We start from the raw sequence: 27,511 nt of genomic DNA on the forward strand, positions 1-27,511 counted from the left end.
GACAGCAGCAGTTTCTTTTGGCAGGAAATTGTTTCTGCACCACAGGGTTATCTTGTGCAGCATCAGTTCCTTTTATCTGTAGATTTTCTTCCTTACCAGACAACTTTTTATCAATTCATGCCTCTTAGTGGCCTTCTGCCTCATTTCTTTTTAAGAACAGCAAAAATTGTTCAATGGTATGTTAAGTAAATTAAATGCCCCCTGCATAACACAACCATGTGTTTTCTCTTGATGCTTAATAGCTCAACTTCCAGACAGCCATCAGGCAAGGAATAAAATTTTCAAGAATGGCAATAATAAATTATATAGTTTGCACACTGGGTGGATAAACTGTTTAAGGACTGGCTAACTGCTTTCTGTCATGCTCAATAATGGTGATTTTGTTTTAATCTTTATTGCAGAGTGCACTTCTTCATATTTGACATTGACTTTTTTATAGTTTCAAGTTGAGGCACATTAGAATTTCTTGTCTAAAGGTTCCTGGCCTTTGGTTACCAGCTCATTGGCAGTAACTGGGCCGTGAGCCAGCCCTCCTATCACAAAGTAGCAGCCTCTCCACCTACTCTCAAAAAGCTGGGATCCCTTGACAGTGAAAACTGCATTCTTCCCACAAACATGATTATGCATTGCAAAACAATCTCTGAAAGAAAGAAACCAAGGTCATCCAACAGGTTTCCTTTTTTAACCCATTGGTAAAAATTTGGAAGTTGTCTTTGTAACCTGTAGGTTTCAGTCATTTGGCAACCACAGTACATACACAATTACTATATACTATATATACAATAATTGTATGTACTGTATTTGCCAGATTAAAATATAAACTATATTATTTTCAATAAATGATAAACATCTAGTTTGCATTCTAGTACTTCACCTGTTACTTTTGATTTTCAACAGATCCTAAAGAAAGATCAATTCATAGACAAGTGTGTTTTATTCTAACAGTGAGTGACAGCTTGCTTTTAGACAAAACCGGCATTGTATAAAATTTTCTGATTTGTAAAGGAATCCATTTACAGTCTTATTCGGAACCACAGGATGAAAATCTTTTTAAAATGAAGCTGGACACCTTAGTTGGACTGCTGTAACTCTGACATTAGTGGTACAGACAGCTGTGATATCAGATGGCAACTGTTCCACTGTCATGTTACATCAGAAAAATGACTGCATTATGCTTTTGTAATGTTGCAGAAACTATCTTGATAAAAATATCTTATTGTATACATTGCAGATAAAAAAGGCAAAAGAGTTTTGGAAATAGGGTGTAAGGGAATGCTGATTTACTGTTATGCATAGTGTATATATTTAAATAATTATTAGACATATAAAAGATGTGTGTGTTAGGCTTGTTCACACAGGAATGAGTGACTGTGTATGCGAGTGTGTCCTGGAATAGACTGGCACCACTTTTATTTTCAGTTCCTGCTTTGCTTCCAATACTAGCAGAATTTATTTTATCTTTCAGAACCACTAAAACTAGAGTGCATACTATAAATAAATGGATGATTCTGAATCTTATGAAGAAAGAAATAACTAGAAATATGCTTATTAAGCTTTGTTTGACTTAATATACTTTATTATTAATCCCCAAAGAGAAATTGTATTTTTGCATGACCTTTTGGGGGGTTTTTACAAACAATTTCAATCTCATTTATAAACCTACAAAAACCTAACTCAACAATGTTTCAAGTTACCTTTGTAAAAAGATGTCTCTACAAATGCATTTACACATTTCCAAACAAATACAGTAATGTGTTGATTTACAGCTGAATTCATACATAAGGCTGAGGGCCATAGGAAAACAACAGGGTAAAGTGTTCTGGAAACTGCCTAAACTAGCCTCTACAGGCTGCAAAGTTCATATGCCTTTTGTTTATCATGTACTTGCGGCAGTGCTGTCACACACAGAATGATACACTCTGCATAGAAGTGGTGGAGCTGCAGAGGTAGCAGTCTTTTGGCTGTCTCCCTTCCTGCAATGATATATATATCATTCCATTCACAAAGTTCCAACCTTCGGGACACTAATTGGCTTTTTGCTTCAGGCAGATGGGACATCTTTTCAGTTTCCTATTTGTTCTCACCTTTTTCTTTCACCAAGAAGATAAAAATGCCTAATAAATAGTAATACATATGTATTACGGTATTATTATTATTATTTCACAGTGTTTCACACAGTTTCTGTCACTTGGGAGGGCCCTTTAAGATTTGTTTTGACTACAGCTGCTCCACGAGGCTAATTCTTATGTATTTGGGCTGCACAGCCTCCCCTTACATGAACAAGGTATATTTGAAGATCAGTTTGTGCTGTTACGTGCCGGCTGTTAAATTATGAGTACTGGTGGACCCACCCTAGTCCCACAGAGCCTCAATACAATGACCTTTATTCTTTGTGACTGATATACTGTATGGTAAGGGATTAAGGTCATATTACTATGCCCGACCAAACGGACAACTCGTTTATCAAACAAAAAAACATGAGGTCAATGTTGATTACTTAGATTTCAATTTGGCGTTGATGGGTAGCACAGCTAGTACATATAAACTTTATATATATCGCAAAGGGGTTTGCAGATGGCCTGGCAACTCTGTCAAGATGGTGGTGGTACATTTTTGCATACAGTGAAAAAGAATATACCCCCTTTATCAGGTTTCACATTTTGTTAATGTAAAGTCTAGGGTTTAAATAAAGTATAATCTAATCTAATCTAAATGCAACTAATCTACATTTTCTCCAACACATAATACTTAACAATTTTAAAATGAAAAATATACTGTATATATTCATGTATAAGACGGGTCTTGAAACCCAAAAAATCGATTATAAAATCAGACCCCGATTTATACACCCATTCAAAAATACGATACTTACATTTTATTTTTTTAACGCCTTAATGCTTCCTCTAATCTTGCACCAGTTTCTTAGATACATCAAATTTTATTGCAGCAGTGCAGTTATGAATTTCTTTCGCCACTTTAACGACTTATAATTTAAAACCAGCTTCATATTTTCTTCTGATCAAATGCTCCATTGTAGATAAGGGATGCTCTTATGATTAAGGTGTATGAAGGTATGAGATTCAACAAACATAAAACAGTGCAAACATTGCTTCGGAATAGTTTGGATATTACCGTGTGGTCACGTAGGCACAGTACATAGAAAAAAAGGCTGTGTGCTCCATGGTTACTCTCTCAGGTGGGCGTAAGCATATCATAATTTCTTGGACCAATAGCATGAGTTTTCCGCATTCGATTTATATAACCGACATAAAAATACCAGAAATTACGGTAAAATCAAGCCCCGACTTATCCACGGGAGAACTTATCTGCGAGTATATGCGGTAGTTCTAAAAAGTGTTTTACATTAATTAAGCATAAACAACTGCAATATCTATGTTATGTAAATATGCAGTCCCTTTAATGTAACATTTACTTTTATTGATTTTATTTGAAGAAAACAACTTTTCATGAAATCATGTCAAACTTACCAAACCATAATTCAGCCCCCACCTGCGAGAAAGAGAGGAGAGACTACAACGTTAGCAAATCTTTAAAAACAACAAAGAAAGTAGAATGTTTTTTCCCCTGATATAAATGCTTATTCTAAAATTTGGTTAATTAGAACTTGCCATATTTTAAAAAGTAACAATTTAATTTTTTCCAATTCCAATTTATATATAGAACATTGGTTACCCACTGACTCATAACAGGTGGGCTGGGATTCTTCAGTTGAGCAAGATAAGTCTACATGCTAGGAGTGTGGCATAATTAATTACAATCAATTTGTCCTTCTACACATAGATAGATAGATAGATACTTTAAGCCCATCTAGAAGTACACCAAACACAGAAGTGAATGGGTAGGAGTGATTGTGATATCAAGACTGTCTTATAGGCATTCAAGGATTTTTGTCCAGAATGATGTTAATTTGGTACACGGTCAAAACATGGGGACCAGTGAGGCTTGAGCTAAACCGCAACAGTGACATGTTGAATTCTGCCCTGGATACATTTTGGATAATTTTAAATGAGATAAATGTGCTCGATAAAAGACTTTAAGTTGGATTATTGAATGGTTTGTGCATGTAAAGCTGGAGCGTATTCTATGAAATGGCTGCCTTCCACTCCTTTTCAGAGATGTTAAGTGAAAGATCCTTTCCCTATTATACCCTATGATCTTTGAAAGAAAGGGAGTTTAAAATGCTTTTATATATTGTTGAGATGCTGTCTGAGTCTTCAAGTCTGATCAATAGTGCCTCTGGATTAGAAATGGGTTGGACGTGAGAAAAATTGGGCAGGTTCCTTTTAGCAAAGTTTCTCATTTGAAAGTAGTGGAAAAATTGTGTAGATGGGAAGTTAAATTTGATGCATAATTCTTCATAAGATGTTAAACATTATCTACATACAAATCTCTTAAGTGTTCTAATCCAGGACATTTTCCAAACATTAAATACTGTGTAGGTTGATGAGGGTAGAAAAAGGTGATCATCATGTAAAGATACAACAGATAAGAGCTTCTCACATTAAAAGTGCTTCCTACATTGGTTCCATATTCTGAGTGAATAATGGACAATTGGGTTACCAGTACATTAATGATAATTTGTATTTACTGGGCCACAAAATAGGGCATATAAAGAAATACAGCAAGACTTTCTTTCTATTGCTGACCAGGCTTGTGTGTATATTCATCAATTTGTGTCAATGTTCAGGTCTTTAGAGCTTGCATATTTGCCATGTAGTGATAAAATTGAAAGTTAGGTAGTGCCATGCCCCCTTTTGGTTTAGGTCATTATAGAGTAAGTAGCCCTTTGGATGTGTGCATGTTTCAAATTCCAAAAGAACCTAAAGCATAAGGCCAGAGCTACCATGGAATGGCTTGCAAAGAAGAAAGTGGATTTTCCGTAGTGGTCAAGTCAAAGTCCTGCCCTAAATTCAATTGAAAATCTTTGGAATGGCATCAGTGAAAACCAGCTTGCTTCTCCCAGCTTGAACAGATCTGCAAAGAGGAGTAGGGGAAGATCCCAAAATCCAGGTGTACCGGCCTTGTACAAAGCTACTCCAAAAGACTGGTAGCTGTAGTTGCTGACACTTTTACTTCCACCAGGTGCTGGCATAAGGTGGAGTAAGCTTAATAAATTAAGAAATTTCAGTTTTGCTATTTAAACGTTTTTTTTTAAATAAAATGGTTTCATTGCATTTATATTGTTTGTTGTGTGCTCTGGATCAGGATAAAACAAGGCCATTTCAATCCAAGCAATTTACAGATTGCAGCACAAGAAAATATAAAATCTTGGTATGCGGGAACATTCCTTTTCTATTAATAAATTTCATACAGGACTGTACAGATTTGAAGCTGGTAATTGTGTAACAGTGAACATTTCTTTTGAGATTATGTAGATAGAATGAATATATGTGTGTGTGAAGGATGTGCCTATTACTCTAAACAGTGCACACATTTATGTAACTATTTAGCATGGCTGCTCAAGGGGTCTCTGTGATAGATCTATCCAAGGTTTATGCCCCATGCTGCTAGTTCTTCACAACCCTGAACTGGACTAGGTGGGCTTGAGATTGTTACACATGTATATGAATTATTAGGCTTTAAATCAGAACACTAAAACTACAGCTCTTTCTTTTTTTTACATATTTTATAATGAACAAAGGCAAAGCAGGCCTCATTGTGTAATAACATCCATCCATCCATTTTCCAACCTGCTGAATCCGAACACAGGGTCACGGGGGTCTGCTGGAGCCAATCCTAGCCAACACAGGGCACAAGGCAGGAACCAATTACGGGCAGGGTGCCAACCCACCGCAGAACACACACAAACACACCCACACACCAAGCACACACATTGGGCCAATTCAGAATCACCAATCCACCTAACCTGCATGTCTTTGGACTGTGGGATGAAAGCGGAGCGCCCGGAGGAAACCCACGCAGACACGGGGAGAACATGCAAACTCCACGCAGGGAGGACCCGGGAAACGAACCCGGGTCTCCTAACTGCGAGGCAGCAACGCCACCGTGCTGCCCATTTCTATAATAACAGCAGAAGCTTATTATAAAATAAAAAAGATCATTACGCATGATTTTGAATTTATCATAAATTTACCTAAAGTGAATTTCTTTTAACTGCATTCTGCATTTACACAAAAACCAGCAAATTCTGGAACATTAGACTCTGTTTATGTGCTGACACAGTGTTAATTATGACAGAGTTATAAACACTGGAACCAGATCTGTATCTCACTGCTACACTCTGTAAAACTCTTCAACCTTACTTTCAAATATATTTCTAAATATCAAAAAAATGTGCATAGCATTGTCCAAGCTAAGCAGCAGAGTTAAAGAATTGTCTACAATAAACCTTTACTGTTACATTTATAATAGCATTAATAATATATAAACACCTTTTATTCTAGTTTTAGGCATTAAAATTAAAGAAATGTATGGGTGTTTTCAATCAGCCACCCCTGACATTCTCACCTTCTTTTATTCTTTTTGGGCTGAGTGTAGTCTTGCATTGTTTCCTGTATCACACAGAAGGCACTATTGCCTAAACATTTAGCAATTTCTCTTCCAGTCACACATAAGCTAACCTTCCTGTCTTTTCTGATGGTAGTAGTAATGCAATCCAAAGCAGTTTGGAAAGTTAAGTGACTTCCCAGAGAGCGCTCAGGCGGGTGAGCATGCAACAGTGTATATTTTTTTCCTGTCTTTTCAGTCACTTGGTGGCTTTTGCTGCGCACTGTTGAATGTGATTTTCTTTCCCACTTTGTTCAGTATACAGGCCCTGTACCGGCAGAGAGACAGCCTCCGATGTCGCAGAATGAGACTTCCCCAAGCAGAGCACAACAGGCTGGCAACCACCGACCAAATACATGCTGCTTCTGCTGGTGTTGCTGCTGCAGCTGTTCATGGTACGTCATACAATCTATTTGGTATGAAATACGACAGATTTGTAGCAGGTAAATATACCTGTGAGATTGCTTTATACATTTTTATAATTTGCATGATGCTGTATTGCTAAAATACATTTACTGTAGTAAACGCTTGTGATTCATATGCTTAATGCTTGTTTTTTTTTTTGGTTTTGAAGGGTGGAGCTTCAAGTGTTTAAGCCTTTAGCACTTCCTCTTTTGATTTATGGGGTTAGAGGCGGGGTTATCTGTGGCTTGTCACAAAGCACTGGGAAAATTCTGATTTTTGTGATTCTTACTGGGTCGCACTAACCAAATGAGTAGTCTACAGGCTTCTAAGCTGCAGTAAAAGAAACAAAAAAAGACAAGTATAAAAAAGCACTCCTACTTTTAGGTTAAGTGAATAGCATATGTAAAATATATACAGTCTCAGTATACTCAGCATCTATCTGTTTCTAATCACAATCAAAAATGATGAGTGAAAGTGAAATGTGTACATTTCTACATGTAGTTTCCAATTAAAATATCACACATACATATATCATACATACAGTAGATTGGCATTCCAATTTCACTTTAACTTATTACAAATTCATCTTAAACCAAATACCTCAGATAATGAAAGCGTGGACCACAATGTTTTTTCACAAATTGAGCCTAATAAAAATATGACTAGTCAATGCTAAAAAAATTGTTCAAGAAATATTTAAGAGCCTTTTTTAAATGTGCCACCACTGTGACAAAAAATAACCCAGATTATTTAAAAATGTCTTACATTTTTGTAAAAACTTGGACTGCAAATTAGCAGTCTCTGAAAATAACAGGAACATTCGAATCATTAGCAAAAATTTACCAAAAATAATTAACAGTTTCAGATGCACTGGAAATGGAAATGTCTGGTATAAAAAATCATGTTGGTCCAAATATTCTATAAAGAGTAACAGTGGACTTGAAAACCTGAGGACTTCAGTCCAGAATGTTCAGACATGAAATAACAATTGTATATAGTATATATGGAATGGGAGGCAAGCCGTGCAACTAAACAAACAGATTTAAATGTGATATTATTGAAAACGCCACTGAGACATCTTGAGCTCCACCCTGTAGATGAGTTTTAAAAGTAAAGGATCTTTTTGTAAGTGGCTGCTAAGTGAGTATTTGCTGCTTAAGTTATATTTGTATTTCCTTATAGTGCTTTGGGAATATGTGGAAAAACAAATGTGTTTTATCACTGTTAAATTATTTTTATTATTAAAGTCTTCCTGTAATTTCCTTATTACATGAATATATTTTCTATTTACTATCACCATTCCGTTTGCAGAGTACACAAGCACTTTTTAATGATGAGGACAGAGAGAAAAGACATAATAAAGAAACATGCCAACTGTATAACCAGAAACACAAAATGATCTTTTCAAACAAATCCTCAAAATCCTTAAAGAAAAGTTAAGTCTTTTGTTTCTAGAATTATACCTCCCAAAAAAAAAAAAAAATTCAATATCCAGATCTCAGATACTTAAACAATGCGCAACATTACATTTGGTGCATCTCAAAAGCTTTCTGGGTGAAATCACTTTGGGAACCACAGTGTTGAATAACAGAAAATGTTGGCACTCAATATGGCATTGCAAAATATCTATGACAAGCCATTCAGGAAAAAAAGATTAGAGCATAAATAGTATAACTTGGTTCAGATATTTATATCGGTTCAGATACATTGATTTAATACATGCATTGGCTGAACATCAAAGAAATTATAATTAAAAGTCTGATTTTAAATACTGCACTGCACAACATCCTGTGATGTCAACAACAGGTGCACTAGAGGGGCAACAATAAGACACCCCCCAAAACAGGAATGGTTTAACAGGTGGAGGCCACTGACATTTTTCCCTCCTCATCTTTTCTGACTGTTTCTTCACTAGTTTTGCATTTGGCTACAGTCAGTGTCACTACTGGTAGCATGAGGCGATACCTGGACCCTACAGAGGTGGCACAGGTAGTCCAACTTCTCCAGGATGGCACATCAATATGTGCCATTGCCAGAAGGTTTGCTGTGTCTCCCATCACAGTCTCAAGGGTGTGGAGGAGATTCCAGGAGACAGGCAGTTACTCTAGGAGAGCTGGACAAGGCTGTAGAAGGTCCTTAACCCATCAGCAGGACCAGTATCTGCTCCTTTGGGCAAGGAGGAACAGGATGAGCACTGCCAGAGCCTACAAAATGACCTCCAGCAGGCCACTGGTGTGAATGTCTCTGACCAAACAATCAGAAACAGACTTGACATGAGGGTGGCCTGAAGGCCTGATGTCCTCTAGTGGGTACTGTGCTCACTGCCCAGCACTGTGGAGCTTGATTGGTATTTGCCACAGAATACCAGAATTGTCAGGTCCACCATTGGCTCCCTGTGCTTTTCACAGATGAGAACAGGTTCACCCTGAGCACATGTGACACACGTGAAAGGGTCTGGAGAAGCCGTGGAGAAAATAATGCTGCCTGTAACATCATTTAGTATGACCAGTTTGTTGGTGGGCCAGTGATTGTCTGGGGAGTCATATCCATGGATGGACACACAGACCTCTACAGGCTAGACAACGGCACCTTGAGTGCCACTAGGTATCAGGATGAAATACTTGGACAGACATTGTCAGACCCTATGCTGGTGCAGTGGGTTCTGGGTTCCTCCTGGTGCATGACAATGCCCGGCCTCATGTGGCAAGAATATGCAGGCAGTTCCTGGAGGATGAAGGAATTGACTGGCCCCCATGCTCGGCTGACCTAAATCCAAGGCAATACAAGCACGTGGGGGCCATACAAACTACTGAGTATGATTTTGAGTTGCTGCAATGAAATTTCGGCAAAATGGACAAGCCTGCTGCATCATTTTTTCATTTTGATTTTCAGAGTGACTTTGAATTCAGCCCTCTGTAGGTTGATAATTTTCATTTCCGTCAAACGAATATCTGGATTGAAAAAGCTTCATTGATGTAAAAAAATGTCCTACTGAAACTAAACAAGCATCAGTCAAAAAAATGTGACTGCCTTTATTTGATTTCAATGGATGTAGAGCAAATAAATACCAATATTTTATCTTTTCTTTGAGTAAATTATCTTAAAAAATATATCGAAAGATTTTTAGAATAAAAAAACATTCCTTCTATCCTGTATGGAGGGAATGCTATTCTAATTACATAGGAAATATCAGTTTATAAAAATGAACATTTGAGACAGAGGCACAAGTGGCATAGAGTCAGTATGAACACAAACTACACAAATGCATTAAAAGTTAGAACTCAGTCACCACCACCACCACTGAACCAAATAAAATATTTTCACAGTTTGTATTTGCTCTGCTATTAGAGTAAAAATGTTGTCATGCTCATTCCAAATATAAAATAGATTTCTATAACTTCACCTCTTTGTACTGTGCAAGTAAAATAACACACCAGTTTTGGCCTAAAACAACAGAATCAGAAAGTTATTTTTTTAAGTAGCTGTGTTTTTAATAAATGCTGCAGGTTATATTTTTTTAATGCGTTTTTACCTTAAAAATGGTTAGCATATTTTGTCAATCAATTTCCTAAGTTCTTTTTCAATACTGAGGTGGACCAGTTGTGCTGTCTGTCTGATTAAAGAGTAAAGAAAAGTCGCTCCTTTAATGAAATCTAATACTATAGATAAATCCCACAGTTGAGAACAAACAAAGATGCATCTGACCTGGGCTGGTTTTTTAAGTGGCCAATTTACTTCATGTCCAATAAGTTGTCAGTTTTGACTTCCTGTCAACCTCCACTTCATTAAGGGCCCATAAGATATGCTGTAAGTAACTGCACAGAAAGCAAAAGACTTGAAATGTGCTATACTTGTTAAATTATTTTCAATTCAATGTCAGGTGTGAGCTGTAATTCTATTGCTTAGATGCAAGTGGACATCAGAAAACAAAACTGCTACAGCATATTAAGATGAACAAATTGTAAAGTATACAATATATACTTTTGTTAGAGTTTAAATTAAAAAATAAAGTTTTTTTTTATTGTGCTTTGGTAAAGTGTTGGTGGCTAAAACGAGCTGACATGCACATAAGTATAAGGGTTCTTTTTTGCATTGTATTTATAATGTTGATGTAATGGCCAGCATAGTGAAGCACTGGGAAGCTCTTCTGTCTCACAGATTTAGCATTTTAACTTCAAGTCTTACGATGTCTTCATGAAGTCTGCATGTCCTCCCAATATGTGTGTGCATTTTTCTCTATACTGTATATTCCAGTGTGGGTGCTCCATGGTTGGCTTCTGGCTTGTGCCCAATGCTGCCAGGGCAAAGCAGGTTGCAGATTGTTAAGTATGTTGATGTAATATGCATCCATGCAGTGATCTGCCTCTGGTCTAGCACTGTTTTCTTTCACCCACTGTTTCCATCAAAGACTCCAGGTCTCTATAAATCTGTAATGTAAAGGCAGATTCAGAAAATTCATGAATGGATGGATGTAATACCCATGTAAAATGTTAACAATGGAATTAAAAGTGACTGTGTCATCATTGTATTAACATTATCCTAACTAGTAGCATGCAACAAAACTATTGCAGTTTTTTGAACATCTTTTTTGATTAAAGGGACTTTATTAACAAATAATTAACTAAAATCTAATTGAATAGATTGTTAGCTCTGATATATAAATGTCCAGATTTTACAAAGCTAAGCACACCTTCATTCTTGAAAATCACAAGTTTATGCAAAGAACATGCATGATTACAGCTGGATTTGTTCAGTATAACCTGCAGTTTCACAGATTTATATATGCAGTGAGCTAAAATAATTTTACGTTGCTGGAACAGCATTTTAACTATTAACTCTTAATTTACTTTTGTTCATTTCTGGAAAGTGACAATAGTAGGTGGGGGTATTAAATAGTGGCACTTCTATGTCCACTCCTGCACTGTTAGTCACTGATTTTAAGTAGTAAATATAATGGAATTTATTTAGCAAGTTCTATATGTTTATCAGTACTAGTGCCATTTTCAATGCAAGGAAACATCACTTCATGAGAGGTGCACTGAATCAACAAGCTGATTAAGAAGTCAAGCTCAGTTATGGGACTTAGTTTCGATCTGCTGTAGGTAGTAGCAGAATAAAAAATGAAGACAAAACTGATCACCATTAAGTATCAAGTAATACCATTGGGACTCCTTTATGCATGTATAGGCCTTACTGCAAAGGCTCTCCTAGGTTTAACTAAGTCAGATATTTTCTTCTTTAATTCGTTGCATGTGTCTGAGAAGGGTTGTTGTTGATGTTTGCTCTAATATTTCTTGAGCTTCTGTAGAAAGCTGATTTTTCCCTTAGGACTAATAAAGTACTATCTATCTATCTGTGAAGCTTTATGAACACTTTTAGTTTTGTAAACTTGGCTTTATCTAAGGCAACATGCATTTGCATTTACAAATATGTACATTATTTACATATTTTTTTTTTAAAGTTGGGTAAGACATGGGACTTGCTCAGGATCACACAGAGGAGATGAACGTTGATAACCTGATGGTTTGAAATTTGTTGCCCTCCATGTAACAAAACATTCTCTAACTCCAATTCAGGGCCACAGGGCAATACTGGGTAGTCCATCATAAGGCCAACTCAGACACATACCCATGTGTGGCCAGTTAAGAACTGCCAATTAACTTATCACCTATGTCTTTGGGAAAGTGGACAGAAGACCAACACAGAAGCGGGCAGAACGTGCAAAACTCTACACAGACAGTGCCAGGGAATAGAGTTTAACTGTAGGTTGCTGCAGCTATGAGGCAACAACACTATGCAACTTTTCCACAGGATACCAAATTGTGACACAAATATCAGAATTATATTCTATTGTAGTATCTATAGTAAATCTCTCTCTTTAGTAAATGTGTTAGATAAATAAATACTAATAATATACATTTTCTTATGCCTAGACGGTGAATCTTGTGTAAGGAAAAAAAGAATATTCATGAAATTATAGAATTAAACTGTATAAAAAGATAATCTGCAAAAATATAGCTTTCTATACTATGTTCTTCTGGTTCATGATAACTTGGATCACTTTGACATTGATTAAAGGATGTTTTTTATTGTTTGAATTGTATTTTATCTTCATAATTGGTTTTCAGTTTTTTGAAATCTTTTAGTCTTTGACAATTTCAGCATATAAATTCGACAGGATTCGTCCTTATGGATGTCAAGTAGCTATGGGCTTCACAGATTACCATTTTGGGTTCAAAGAAACATGCAATGCATGTGATAAAGCCCATTATGAAAGGTACTATATAAAATGTGGATTGACTTATTGATTGACACAAATACCAGAATAGTAGAACGAAGAAAATTAAAAAGTTAAAATCTTTGCAAACAGGTAAACAGCCCATTTTGCATGACGTAGTACTAATATTTTTTTATTTTTAAAACGCTTCTGAATAAAACAGTTTAATTGATAGTGTAATTAAAAGCCAACATTGCTTTTGTACAATGACTATCAAGACACTGCATGCTTTTCTTTCTCTGGAATTTCCAAACCAATTCCAGTTGTCCAATACATTTGGAATTACCCAGTGCATTGGGTATATACATGAAGACAGCATCTTTCATCATCTGTTGTTTCCTTGGTAAATGCAATATGCTTTACTTCCTTAATCCAAAACTCACTTCCCATTTCATTTTTACCTCCCACTCAGAGAGTGGTTTTGTTCTTTCTTGTACATGAATTAGATTTTTCTTATTTTGTTTTTCTTCATTTCTAATTGGCTAATATACCTTATTTTATTAGTCTTTCTTTTTATCAGTTATACATAACAAACACAGTAATTACAGAACAAGTAAAACTTATTTTGAAAACCTGATCACATTTCTAACAACCCCTGAATGTCTGACTAGCTTTTTAGTGTCTTCTTTTAGCGTCCCTAATGACCACCTTTCACTCCTTTTCCTGTTCTAGTATGTCAATCCTTTCAGATTCCTTGACATTTTTACGCTTTCTCACTGGTACATCTTACCTGAGTTTTATTTTTCAGGTACATACCTTTTACGAGCATAACAGTTACACACGTATTCACTTACTTATTCATTTTTCAGCTTGCAAATAACATTTGCTCATTTTTTCTGTTCGCAGATGCTTGCTAACATGGCGTCTTACTAACACCATTGTAATTCTAATTTCATTAATACTAAATGTCATTATTAGGTTGAGGATATGCAAGCTAGATTAAGATGTTTCCATATTCATAAACAAATACATTTCACAATAAATCAACTGAAAGGCTGCTGAGTATGTTTCCTTGTTTTGATATTTCAAAATTTAAAGTATGAATAAAAATGCAGAAATTTAAGGAGTGACAATGTGTGTGCTAGTTATCTGTTTTAAAAATATTTAATTTTACAGTATGTATCAAGAAAAAATCTTTTTTGTGACTTGAATAATTTTCAGGTTTTAGCATTTTATTTAGTAAAACAACAGACTCTTAATAGCTATATAAAGTAAAGGAAATATTTAAGAAGCTCAATTATCAATATCCACTGACTCTTACACAATAACCACAAAAGAAGTGGGTTATATTTCTGACCACTTTGATATTTTATGATCAGGTTGGAAGAAAATATGTTAACCCTGCATGTTTGGTTTGATGATGGTAATTTGGATACTTTTCGTGTGCTAGGCACAGCTTGGATCCTGCCTTGCACCCAGTGCTGCTGGGATAGATTCCCATGACCTTGGATTAGATTAAGTAGGTTTCCTAAAATGCATGTTAAATTAATTTCACATGATCATCTAAGGGTGGCACGGTGGCGCAGTGGTAGCGCTGCTGCCTCGCAGTTAGGAGACCCGGGTTCGCTTCCTGGGTCCTCCCTGCGTGGAGTTTGCATGTTCTCCCCGTGTCTGCGTGGGTTTCCTCCCATGCAGGTTAGGTGGATTGGCGATTCTACATTGGCCCTAGTGTGTGCTTGGTGTGTGGGTGTGTGGGTGTGTTTGTGTGTCCTGCGGTGGGTTGGCACCCTGCCCAGGATTGGTTCCTGCCTTGTGCCCTGTGTTGGCTGGGATTGGCTCCAGCAGACCCCCGTGACCCTGTATTCGGGTTCAGCAGGTTAGAAAATGGATGGATGGATGATCATCTAATGGTAGCTAATGTCTATAAACAAAAATGTGTAGAAATGCGTGTAATAAGTTGAGTGTGTATATTTTGGGGTATTTCTGTGATCATTCTCTGTGTTAGTGTTTTTGTTGCATAGTGTATGAAGGGTGTTTGATGGAAAGTGAAGCAACCTGGAAAGGAATTGGTACACCATAATGCTGTTTTAGGATTTTTCAATATAGTCTCCCTGAAGGTGAATGCACTTCTCCTACAGGTGTTCTAAGCTCCAGTTGTTTCGGAAAAAAAGTAAACTTCTTGCAGGTCACACTACTGCATTTCTTCATCAATGATATTATTATGCGAGTCAAAGTGGTGACCATGCAGTTGCTTATTCATCTCAGAAAAGATGAACTGAAAAAATAATTAACACAAATGATTATTTTAGATGAATTAAGGGCATAAATGGTGGTACCAACACCAAAGAAAAAAACTATGATATTGTGGTTATTTTATCTGAGCCTTTAATAGGACACAATTACTACCAATAGTTATCTCCAAACCGTTTTAACATGAATATTTTTTCCATCACTATGTTGCAGAAAGTAATAGCTAACCTCAATAGGTCCAAGTAAGGAATCATTATTAGAGTAGTCATCAGTCCATTATTTGACATACTCACATAAATGGTCACACTAAATGCCAATTAACTGAACATGTACATCTTTGGAATTTTGAAAAAAAAAATCCAGACTCCAACAGTGACCAGGCTGAAAACAAATTAATGTGTCTAGAGTAGTGCGGCAGCAGATCTGATCATTGGGCCATCATGCCTCAACCTACAGTGATCTCCAATTAATTAAGTAATTTTTAAAAAAAATCAGTATAAAATGAAGAAAACTTAATGTACATAAAATGTCAATGAATGGGACAGCAGCCTTCTTTAACTAAAACTATATAATAAGATAAATTGTTAGTGCATAGTGTGTGTAAATAAATTACGATAAAGACTTTTTACTTAAATGTGCGCATGTCGAACGTGAAAGTAAATAATTATTACTCTGTAATTTTATTATGGATCAATGGTTAAAAACGGGTAGTTGAATCAAGTCTGACAAAAAGCTGGACAAGCAATCAATTGCTTCTTCTTCTACTTCAGTCCCTGATTTGGTACCAACACAAGGTGACAATACTGAAAGTTGTAGTGAGCTACCGTCTCTGCAGAATGAAAGCAAGAAAAAAATGGGCAAACACAGTAAGACAAAAGAGAAGAAACGAAAATATGACAGCGACTATTTACGAATGGGTTTTTATTTTACCGGGGATGAGTCAGAACCTAAACTGCTTTGTGTAATTTGTAATGAAGTCCTGGCCAACAGCAGTTTAAAACCATCACTTCTTCGTAGACACATTGAAACAAAACATACAAGGATAAACCTATCGTAATGACTACACAGGGGGTTCGATAATTTATTCCGGTTTTTTGAAGGGGTTCACAAGGAGAAAAAGTTTGAGAATCGCTGTTCTATAGCATTAGAGACACCCTCACAAACAGAAGCCTGAATTGGAGTCAAGCCAAAGGAGTTCTCCTTTAACACCATTGTCTTAAATAGTTGATTCCAAAGGCCCCAAATTTGAGTCCCGTTACTGCTTCCTCATGGATGACAACCAGTTTAGAGGTGGTGTCATCCTGAGATAATTGCTGACCAGAGACTGACTGGCTTCAGACTCTTCAGTGATATTTATGCCATTTCTTAGATTAGATTAGATACACTTTATTAATCCCATGGGGAAATTCAGATGCATAAAGCAGTAGAAACATAAAAAACAAAGTTGCAGACTCACAGGAAAAATAAATACAGCCAATCAATCCATCACTCAATCAATTGATAAGCAAATAAATAAAAATAAACTTAACAAGCAAATCAGGTGGAAGCATTGAATTATATGATAGCACTGGACAGAAAAGACCCCAGGGGGTGCTTCTTAGCCCACTGTGGTGGAATGAGCCTTTGCCTAAAAGTGCTCCCTGGAGAGGATGGAAGGGAGGAATTTTTGATGATGGCATCCAATCCTTATTTCCACAACAGCATCCAGTGTTTCCAGGGTTCGCCCTGTGATGGAGCAGGCTTTCCTGTTAAGTTTGTTCAGGCATTGTGCTTCTTTTGAGCTAAGGTTGCTCCTCAGGTGACAGGCTACTATGGACTGGTAGAATATTTCCAGCAGCTTGCTGTACACATCAAGGAGACCTGAGTCTCCTTAGCGAGTACAATCTGCTCTGGCCCTTCTTGTACAGTGCCAGTGTGTTGTCTGACCAGTCCAGTTTGTTGTTTCTGTGAACCCCCAGTTACTTGTAGCTCTTCACCACTTCCATATTCTCGTCCTGAATGGTGACTGGTCTCAGAGGCTTTTTGGCATGTGGAAGACTTTTGTCTTGCTGAAACTGAATTGCAGGTTGTTGTCCCAGCACCACAAGACAAAGTCCTCCACAACCTTCCTGTACTCTGACTCGTCTCCATTATTAATGCAGCTTATGATAGACGAGTCATCTGAAAATTTCTGTAATTGGTAAATGCTTTTATTGTGCTGGAAGTCTGATGAGTCAAGGGTATACATGAAGGGAGACAGGATATTTTCCCGAGGTGCTCCAATATTGCATACTACAATTTCTGACACACAGTCCTTCAGCCTCACAAACTGTTGTCTGTCTGTTAGTCAGGTAGTCAATGATCCAGGTGATTGTATGGGCACCAAGATTCAAAGCCTTGAGCTTCTTTCTCCAGTCAGTGTGACAGAATAGTGTTAAAAGCACAGGAAAAGCCAAAGCACATTATCCTGACTATGGTACTGGCTTTGTCCAAGTGAGAGTTGGCTCTGTTGAGCATGCAGATGAGAGCATTCTTCCTATTCAGCATGTTAAAATGAGAGACTGTAGTGACATGATGATGCCACTGCAGTTTGTGCTAATGACGATTACTTTCTAACATACAAAAAAGAGGCCTTTAAATCTGGGAATATGCTTCTTGAATCAATTTGGGGATTCAAGTCATAGCAATATGTCTTATGTTGTACACTACTTACCCAAGAGGTACTTTGACTACAATTTTTATGTAAACATTTCAGTGTGTTCATTTAATGTGTTATGACACATCTGTTTAGGCAAATGCGTTGTGCAACCATTTTGAAATGAGAGTGTAAATGGAGTCATAGTGTGATACTGACCTTGCAGCAGGTTTGAAGCTGGGAACCAACAGTGGTCGCAGGATGTTGGTGCAGTGATAGTGGCTAGCTTCACTAAATTCATCGATCATATCAGTGGTTGCCTAAAGTGGAAATGCTATCCTAAGCAACTAAGCAGAAGTATAAACAATATGTGGAGCAAAGAGTGCTGCCGGATGTAGCTCAGTATGAATTTTGAGGAGTTCTAAATCTTTTACAGAAATTAGGAGTTTCAATTTGTGAAAAGAAATGGCCAAACAACATGGCTGCAGCTAGATATTTAAAAAATGCTAAAACATAATCTAGTTGAAACATTTGGAAGCAATTGCCTGCATTTAACATGAAAAGTACAGAGTCTGATCTACCAAGACCAACTATTTCAGAATGTGATTTAATCATATTTTCAATTCGTGCTAAGCAGTATATCCTCATTTTTACATTCTATATATAAATGCTCAAAAAACTCAAATGCTTTATGTTCGATTTGCAAATACAGCTTACTTTCAGGAATATAAAACAAAAATGTAGTCCATCATTGTTGCAAGACTTCTTTAAGGAAGTTGAGGGGTGGATTTCAGGGCCATGCCTTTTTGCAGAGGAAGAGTGTATCTGTCAAGCAAGAACAGTAGAAAGAGCATGTTTTGCAAACAGGAACTACTGCTCATGTTGCGGTTTTTGATTTAAAACTAAATTGGCACATATCACATAAGCAAAAGCATTGAAAAATAACAGGATTCTTTAAGTTTCATTTAGAACTATGGTATGGAGCTGCATAAAGTGTCAGAATGAATGGTGTCAGATGTGAAGGGTGTTATCAAATGACAATGCTTTACAAGATCCCTAAAATTTGTTAGTTCTCCTGTGGGCAGTAACTAAAAAATAAGAGCAAATAAAGCAGAAAAATAAAAATATTTAAAAATCAGACAAATTTCTACATTTAATCCCCACCTATTATAAAGTGAGTACATAATAAAGGGCTATGCTCTGTAAATGTCTAAATGCCCAAGCTCCAAATGGTAGAATGGCTGGTAGGCTAAATGTTCTAGGCAGCGTATGTCATTCATTATCATTCACTCATTTCAAATGACACAAACATTTGCAAAGAAACAGCCATCATTTTGGGACAAGTGTGTATCACAATCCCCCTATAGTTATAAATTGTACAGCATTAGTAAAATAATGTGTTTTTGGCTGAATATCTGGTAATGTCTCCAGAGCATATATGAGTATTAGAAACAGTGTCCCTGTCATGGATTGATGCCATACTTATTTATGACTGTTTCTTGCTTTGGCCCTGATGTTGCTAGGATGGGCTAAGGCCCCTACAGTCCTGAATTAGATTAAGTGGGTTAAAAAATACATGCTTACTTGTATTAACAGTAGTGCTGCTTCCTCAAAGCTTCAGAGCCCTGGGTTCAAATCCAAGGTGCTGTCTCTTTGGAAAATGCCTTTTCTGCGTCTGTGTGGGTTTTCTCTCTGGGTTACTATTTTTCTGTTCCAGAAAATTTTATGTTAGGTTAATTGATAGATTGTAAAGTTTGTATTTAATAATTTGTAAAGTTTTTATTTGCATTTTACCATAGAACTTCTCCCAGCTCCTGCACTTAGGGAAGAGCACTATATAAAAATAAACAGAAGTGAGCTGAATTGGCGACAAAGTAAGCGTAAATAGGAGTATCTGTGTGAATAGTCTAGACTATCTGCCTTCTGTCTCTATTCTTGTCACATCCAAAAGAACTGTGTGTTAGGTCAATTGACAATTGAAAATTGGTCCCATTTCAGGGGAAGTGTGGATGTTTTTTTGAATGTGCCCTGCGATGGACCAGTATCCCACCCAGCACTGGATACTGCCTTGTTCCTATATTGTAATTAACAAATTCAGGAAACAAATGAGTGAATGAACAAGTAATCCTGCTTCTAGAGTTAATTTTCTGACTTCACCTCCAAATAACAGTTTTCTGTTTTTTTTTTTATAAATGATGGAATCACTAAAGAAAATTAAAAATAAAATCCACACAGAAAGCCAGAGGGATAAAGGATACCACTGAAAAGTGATAATTCAGATGTACACAATACATTCTATATTAAGGTTACCCAATCACAGATGACAGATATGTATATAAGTAGATCTACATATATAAAATGTACAGTTGACTGACTGACTCAATTCATTCACTCTGTCATCAACAAAAACACTATTTACAGTTTAATTTAAAAACTGAAAAATGGGAAGATTGTACATCTAGGGCAGCATGTATCTGCTAAGAAAGGACATTTCAGTATATCAATTAAAGGGTTAAAACAACACCTATAGTAGAAAAACTGTCCCAAAATCTAAAAAATACTTTGATTGATATAATTTAAATTAGTTGACATTAAAAAAAGAGAAAATTAGCTGATCTGTATTTTTATTAATTTGTCACTAACAATACTCGAGCACCACATACTTTTTTCAGGCACAGTGCTGATATGAAGTCCTCAGAGAAACAGTGCTAGCCTGCTGTTCAGGGCTTGCCAGTTTATGCAAATGAAGGCTGCCACCAGAAGCAATGGGCGGGACACTCAAAGAGAGGCACTGACCAATGGGATGGACAGACAAGAGAAGAGATGGGTAATGTGTGGTATAGAAAGGGAGCTGTAAAATGGAAGGAGAAAAGTTCAGCTGAGCTCAAGGAAGATATGGTGAGCATGTGCTATAAGGCTAGCAACAAAAAGGGAGGGAGAGAGAGCAGTAAATGAGGAAGTGACGTTTTCAGGCAAAGAAAAGATGTCAGTGAAGGTAGTGTCCATTGGGCAGTTTAAACATGAGTACAGCTTAATTAAATGGCACACCACAGCCAGAACAGAGAGGGGGTGGACACTGTACATAGCTCATAATATGCTTTCTTTTCTGTACAATACAGTCCCTACTTTTCTTCTGTTTTGAAACATGCTCCTTAATAAAGAGTTTTTCCCTTGGTTGTCTGCCTTAGCAACGCATTTGTCTTCTTTCCTGAAACCCTCAAAGAGGTCACTATGATATATTTAAAAAGAAGAAACAAATCCAGAACTAAAATATATATGCTGTTTTTATTTGAACATTGAAGACATAGGTTATCCCCAAAAAGATAATTAAATCAATTTACTGGAGAAAGGGAAATCTTTTGAACTCCTCTGAAGAAGGAGGATTGCCTCAGACCTTGTACGTCAGATTTGCACTATGTAAATCAAACAGTTCTCTAAATAGACAACATTAAAAAGCAACCTAATCTAATATTTTACATCATGAAGAGTTTGGAGCTTATACAACTATTATAAAAGATTTATTGCTGTGTTCCGACTATTTGAAAGCCCAACATGAAAGTTGGTATGCTGTGTACTATGTGAGTGGCTGATCTGCAATTGTAGTACGACAAACAACAATTCTAGAGCCCTGTTTGGACAGGATTGGTTTCATACCAGGAGGTGGGGTAAAGTAACTATTACTAGACGACCATTGTCATTTTAGTCCTGTCCTAATTACTCACATTAGTAATTATTTGTGGACTGCAGATTCTTGAACTAATACTCTTCTAGAAATAGTTCATAAGAAATCCTAGTGAAATGGTCTATGACGCTACTTTCTAACTGTATTAAAGGAAGAGAAGTTCTTTTATCACAAGGAATTCAATGAACTAATTTTAACTGGGAAGCGTGAAAATAGGGATGAATTGTAAATTGAGAAGGAATAAAACAGCTGGGTATCTTAAAGTAGGATCTGAAGTGGACAATACTTTTAAAGTGCTAAATGAGTGTTATTCTTCATGTTTTCAAAAAAAATATTTTTGTGATTTTCTTGGAAAATGAGGTTATGGGCACAGTTACTAAGCTGAAAATCTTAATGAAATGTCTGTTATAGTTTACAAATCCCACAAACATTGGACTTGTTTTACAGTTTCTGTGACTTTGAAATTAAGAATGGAATTATTTTGGATTTATCTATTTTCAGTCCTAACCTACTCTTCTTGTAACCAAAGAAAATTGTTTGTCAAAGGATTGTAAAAATCACACTTCTCTAGTTTCACACAGAAATCATTTTTACAGAGCCTGGAAAGGATTTCCTGAATATTTGGCACATACTGTTTCATATTATTGGAACATATGAGAATATCATTAATGTAAACTAGTACCAAAATTACCAACATATCTAGGAAAATACCATTAACAAGTGACTTAAAGACTGCAGGGGCATTAACTTACTTGTAACATATTACCTTCAATTCATAATAACCAGTAGAAGTGTTAAAAGCAGTCTACTACTGCTTTTAGTTTGCCTTTAGTTTTAATAAGACTGTACGTGATTCAACTTTGTGGCCAATCAGGTGACTTTGTTAAGAAACAAAGTAATTAATGTGAGCATTTCATTGTTCTTTAGTGTTATTTTATTGAGATCCCCTATAATCAACACTACAATAAGTCGAAACAAACCATCCTTCTTTTCTACAAAAAAAAAAAACCAACTCAGATCTTATAAAACCGCTTGTAGATTTAATATATCTGTTTTGCCGACTTTCTCTGATCTCTGGTTCTTCTACTGCCTGGGACTCCCATTAGGAGTGAAATATAACAATAGCTCCCGTATACCAAATAAAATTCTTCCAGCATGGATTTCAAAAAATGTTTTACCAGTACTTTGAAAGTTAGTGAAAAAATGAAGAACAAATTTAAACATAAAATAGAAAAGATCTGTTCATGCAAAAGGAAACCTGATGTTATTGTCTGTGCATTAGTGGCTGAAAAGTAATGTCTTTGCTTATTGACTTGTAAGTGAACTAAGTGGAATACGTAAGCCAAAGAGTTTAAGAATATTACACAGAGTGAAGTGTAGTTCAACCTGATTTATGAGTTAATGCAAACAGGAAAAATAGGACAAGAAGACACCTTTTCTCAATGCTTGTCACAAGCGTAAGCAGGCTAGTGAGTGAAAAACTGTACTTTTACCAATTTAAGAAAGGTGAATAAATGGTTTCAGATCCACTTTAACTGTAGTGCATTAACAAGTGTTTTGACATATAACAGGTGTGCCTGTGTACAGAATGAATTGGTATTGTGTTTGCTATTTGGCAAAAGACAAATTTCAGCCTGAAAATTATAAACAAATACATTATACCTGTACATGCCAAAACTGCAAGATTGTTTTTAATTATACCTAGAAAAAGGTTATCTTTTACATTTTTTGCCACCATAACTTAACTAGTGCTAGTCTAATGATATTACAATACAGTAATGCAAAAACACCTAATGAAGAAAATTGCCATTTATTGACAGTTTACTTTAGAACATTAATAGATTAATACTTTGGGAAATAAACCCACACTGTGGATCATTGTGGGTTGTATTCTGTTGTGCACCTGACAACCTGTATTCAGCTTGTTGTGATCTTCTTTCTTGTATGTGAATCCAGAGAGCTCCTGACTGCCTTTTCAGTGGCTCCACTACACACAGTACATTGACTCTGCGTACAACTCTTTTCGTCCACAAAGGTGCCCTCCTTACACAGGTTGCACCTCACTTTAGCCTCATAATGATATGGCATTCAGAAAAACTGAAAAGTATGTTCACATTCAGCTTGTTTCTGTGACTTACTAATGCTGTATAGCGAAGTGAAGAGTCCACAATATTTTCATTACTTTCCCAGATTTTATTTTTATGTGGACTGCTTTTTGCCAAGGAATTAACCACAGTCTTTTCTGCCCTCTTTGGGGAATTACTACTTCTGAGAGCTCTACCATTCCCAGCCTTGAAAAATTTGCTTTTCTAAATTGTTATTACCTGAAAAATAACACTTCAAATAGCACATCATTCCTTTACCTTTAATTATCCAGAAAAACCTTGACTTATTTTTGATTTGTGAGACATGACAGCAACAAAAGGACTATAAGCATTTTAATTTGATGACACCTTTTGTGTCAAATTTTCTATTTAAGCCTCATTTGAAGAGTAAGAGCAGAGGATTAGGTGCTGTTTTCCACAGTAACTTTAAAGTAACAAAGGACTGCCTTCCTCAATATAACATCCTTCGAGTACATAGCATTCAACATGCCTCCTTTATTGCACTGCTGATAATGTTAATGATATTTTATTGATATTGTACACTAAAATTTAATCTAACTTTGGGTCTAAACTAAAGTAATTGTATACACATGCTTCAGCTGTAAGCCCTGCTATGATTCTACGTGCCGATTTTTATATATAGTACATATGGAAACACATTGTTCTGCTGTCTATAGTGAGAAGTCAAGCAAAATGACACCTTTTATTGGCTAACTAAGAAGATTACAATAAGCAAGCTTTTGAGGCAACTCAGCCTCGTTCTTCATAATCTTTTTAGTTAGCCAATAAAAGTTGTAATTTTGCTTGACTTCTCACTACATTCACAATGGCTAACTCTGTACAACACCCTAGTACTTCTGTTGTCTATTAAATTTTGACTATACATACATTGGATCTGATTTATTCTCTTGGTCTTTCTACATTGATGTCTCTGGTTTCTTGCTTGGGATTGCTGATCATAAACTGAAAGAATGTAATCTTTGTATTCCCACAAAAACACAAAAAAACAGGTAAAAAAACTACAGTATTATGTCCTTTCATAAAACTGATCCATTAATTTTATCCCAGTCCTTACAACTTTTCCAATGTGTCCTATTAAGATGACATGGCTTCTCAATATAATTACATCTGTTCAAATATAATTATTATGTACCTCTAAGAACAATACAGGTACCTGCTGCTCACTCTTGCACATGGTATAACACATGTAGAAGGAAATTTTTTTATTAGCATAAGAGAATAGAAAATTAGCATATAAAGTCATAAAAAGTAATTAAAAGCTTCTAAAACATTAGATTAAGCATAAATCAGAATATTGAAGCAAATATGATAGGTCTAGCAAATATTTAACTAAAAATCAGTTATATTGCATTATTTTATAGGCTTACATTAAAATTTCCAAAGTAAAGAAAAGAACAGCTAATAGATACAGCGAAACCAGTTTTGGACAGGATAAGAGTTTGAGAACACCTGTGATTCAAGGCTAGGAAGAGATAACATAGAGAAGAGGCCTCTAAAACCAGCTGGGTTGCTGAATCAGCAGAAAGGCTTTTACTATAGGCAGGGTCACGCTGACCTAATGCATGAAGAGAAAATCTTAGTAAATGCAGGCATTAGCAAAAAATATTATAAGAATATATTAGCAATTAACTTAACTAGTGTAGAAATTAAGACAAATCAAGCAATGATTAAATGAAAGCACATGCTATACTTCTTTTTAATTAAAGCTTAAGCTTCAGGTCACTATTGTAAAACGTTTGGAAGGCTTAAGAGAGGAAACGATGAGAGGAAAACCCATATATGGAATTGAAGCCTTGGCCAGTTAGAGAATAATGGGAACAGAATAGAAAGATAACACATTCCATAAGGGGGCCAGTAATAGGAAAAGTAAGGAGATAATAAGGGTTCCCATGGAAACTCAAGGTCCAGCCGGACAGGAGTAGAGGGTAGACAGAGGAGTTACTGTGAGGAAACCATCCACCCAGTCTTAGACCAATCAAAATAAGCCAAACAGACACCAAGAGGAACAATGGACAGTGAAGCCAGGTACAGAATGAGCTAATCGATTGCAGCCAAAATGATAAGACATTGTTATAAATACTTCAGTTGTTGTAGTGATCAGTGCTCAATCTCATTCGGCCGAATTGGGTTGAGTCCGTGTGGTTGATTTATTGCAATAAAGCCTTAAAACTCTGTCTATCTCGAGTCCTAATAGCCTTTATTTTTAGGTAAAAAGCCTTCTGATGATGAATTTTTCGCCACGACACACAGAGCTTTGGGTGTTGAAAACATCTGGTCTTTGGCATAAGAAGGAAGGAATACTTAAAAAAAGTACTCCTATTTCTACTACCCTCATTCTTATAAAGGCAGGTAGTAAAAATCGTAGAAATCCTAGGAATTTTTCCAAGAATAACTAAACGTACACAGTCTCCCATACCATCTGCTCCTTGTTCTCTTCAGCAATACCAAGGATTTTTACACCTTTTTAGGGACAGAGTAAGTAACATCTTTCATCAGTTCTCTATAATTAGCTCCTTTCCACTTTCCTATAACAAACCCTTTTAAAAGTTTATTTCAAAATCTAAACCCCTACAACCTAATCCCGCTACTACTTTTGTTTTCAAGACATGGGCCTTTGTTACTGCAGCTCCCATGTTACACCTCATTAATATATTTCTAGCTTTAGTTAAAATCACTGCTTTTATAACTATTCCTAAGAAACCTTATCTTAATCAAACCTCCCTTGATAGCATCAGGCCCATCTCCAACCTCCCAGTCATAGCAAAGGTGCTGAAAGGGGTCATCACTAAGCAATTTCAGATATATTTAGCTAAACATTATCTTTACTAACATTTTTGTTCTGAGTTCTGCATGCTACTCTCTTGAAAGCTGTTAACGAACTTCTTTTAGGAACTGCTGGTGCTGGGGCACTCCATTTTCCTCCTCCTCGGTCTTACTGTGGCCTTTGACACTGTAAATCATAATATCATTCTGTCTTGCCTTTCCTAAGTCAGCATTGTAGACACAGTTCCGACCTGGTTTAAATTATCTGTATGAAAGAAAGTATTTTGTAAAAACCAGTAAATATAAATACCTTTCTGCTGCTTTATCCAAGATGTACCTCAGAGATCTGTTTTCATTTCTCTTGTTTTTCTTATATGTGCTCTCTTTAGGAATAATTTCTCACCATCATGGTCTCAACTTTCATTGTTATGCTGATTACAGTGAGATTTATCTTAATAATAGATCTTCCACCTGTCATTTCATTCTTTGCTGGAGTGCATTTCTAACTTAAGGATATGGTTGGATACTCATTTTCATAAACTGAATGCTGATAAGACTGAAGTGTTGTTAGTTGGTTCCAAGTCAATTGCCTTCAGGTTTTCGGACTTCGTTTGATGTGTGTTGTTTCAAATTTCACGAATTGTGCATATTGTAATTTAGGGAACCTTCTTGATTCATCACTTACTTTTGAGTCTCACATATGCTAACATAGCACACTGTTTAATATCAGCTTCGCAATATCATTCATTTTCACCCATTATTTTACAGGAGAGAAGCAGAAACATCTGTGCATGCTTTTATTACTTCTTGTCTTGGCTATTGTGATTTCCAGTTTCCTGTTAAAACACTCGCTAGACTACAATATATCCAAATTGTGAGTAATAGAGTTCTTTCATACACCAGGCATAACAAATACACTGCTCTAA

General features: G+C 36.2%; 1 protein-coding gene across 7 annotated transcripts in view; it reads left to right on the forward strand.

Moving 5' to 3' along the window:
* rgs19 (regulator of G protein signaling 19) overlaps window positions 1–27,511 on the forward strand; it is a 135,841-nt gene that overhangs the window by 77,293 nt on the left and 31,037 nt on the right. For 3 of the 7 annotated variants that reach the window (XM_039734739.1, XM_039734740.1, XM_039734744.1), the window contains one exon: window positions 6,787–6,971. In XM_039734739.1, the coding sequence (XP_039590673.1) occupies window positions 6,787–6,971 (185 nt within the window). Of the gene's footprint in view, window positions 1–6,578; window positions 6,687–6,786; window positions 6,972–27,511 lie in introns of those variants that run through there. The other 4 variants (XM_039734741.1, XM_039734742.1, XM_039734745.1 and 1 more) reach the window with 2 other exon arrangements.

The sequence above is a fragment of the Polypterus senegalus genome, chromosome 14 (genome assembly GCF_016835505.1).
Source record: "Polypterus senegalus isolate Bchr_013 chromosome 14, ASM1683550v1, whole genome shotgun sequence".
Lineage (NCBI taxonomy): Eukaryota > Metazoa > Chordata > Cladistia > Polypteriformes > Polypteridae > Polypterus > Polypterus senegalus.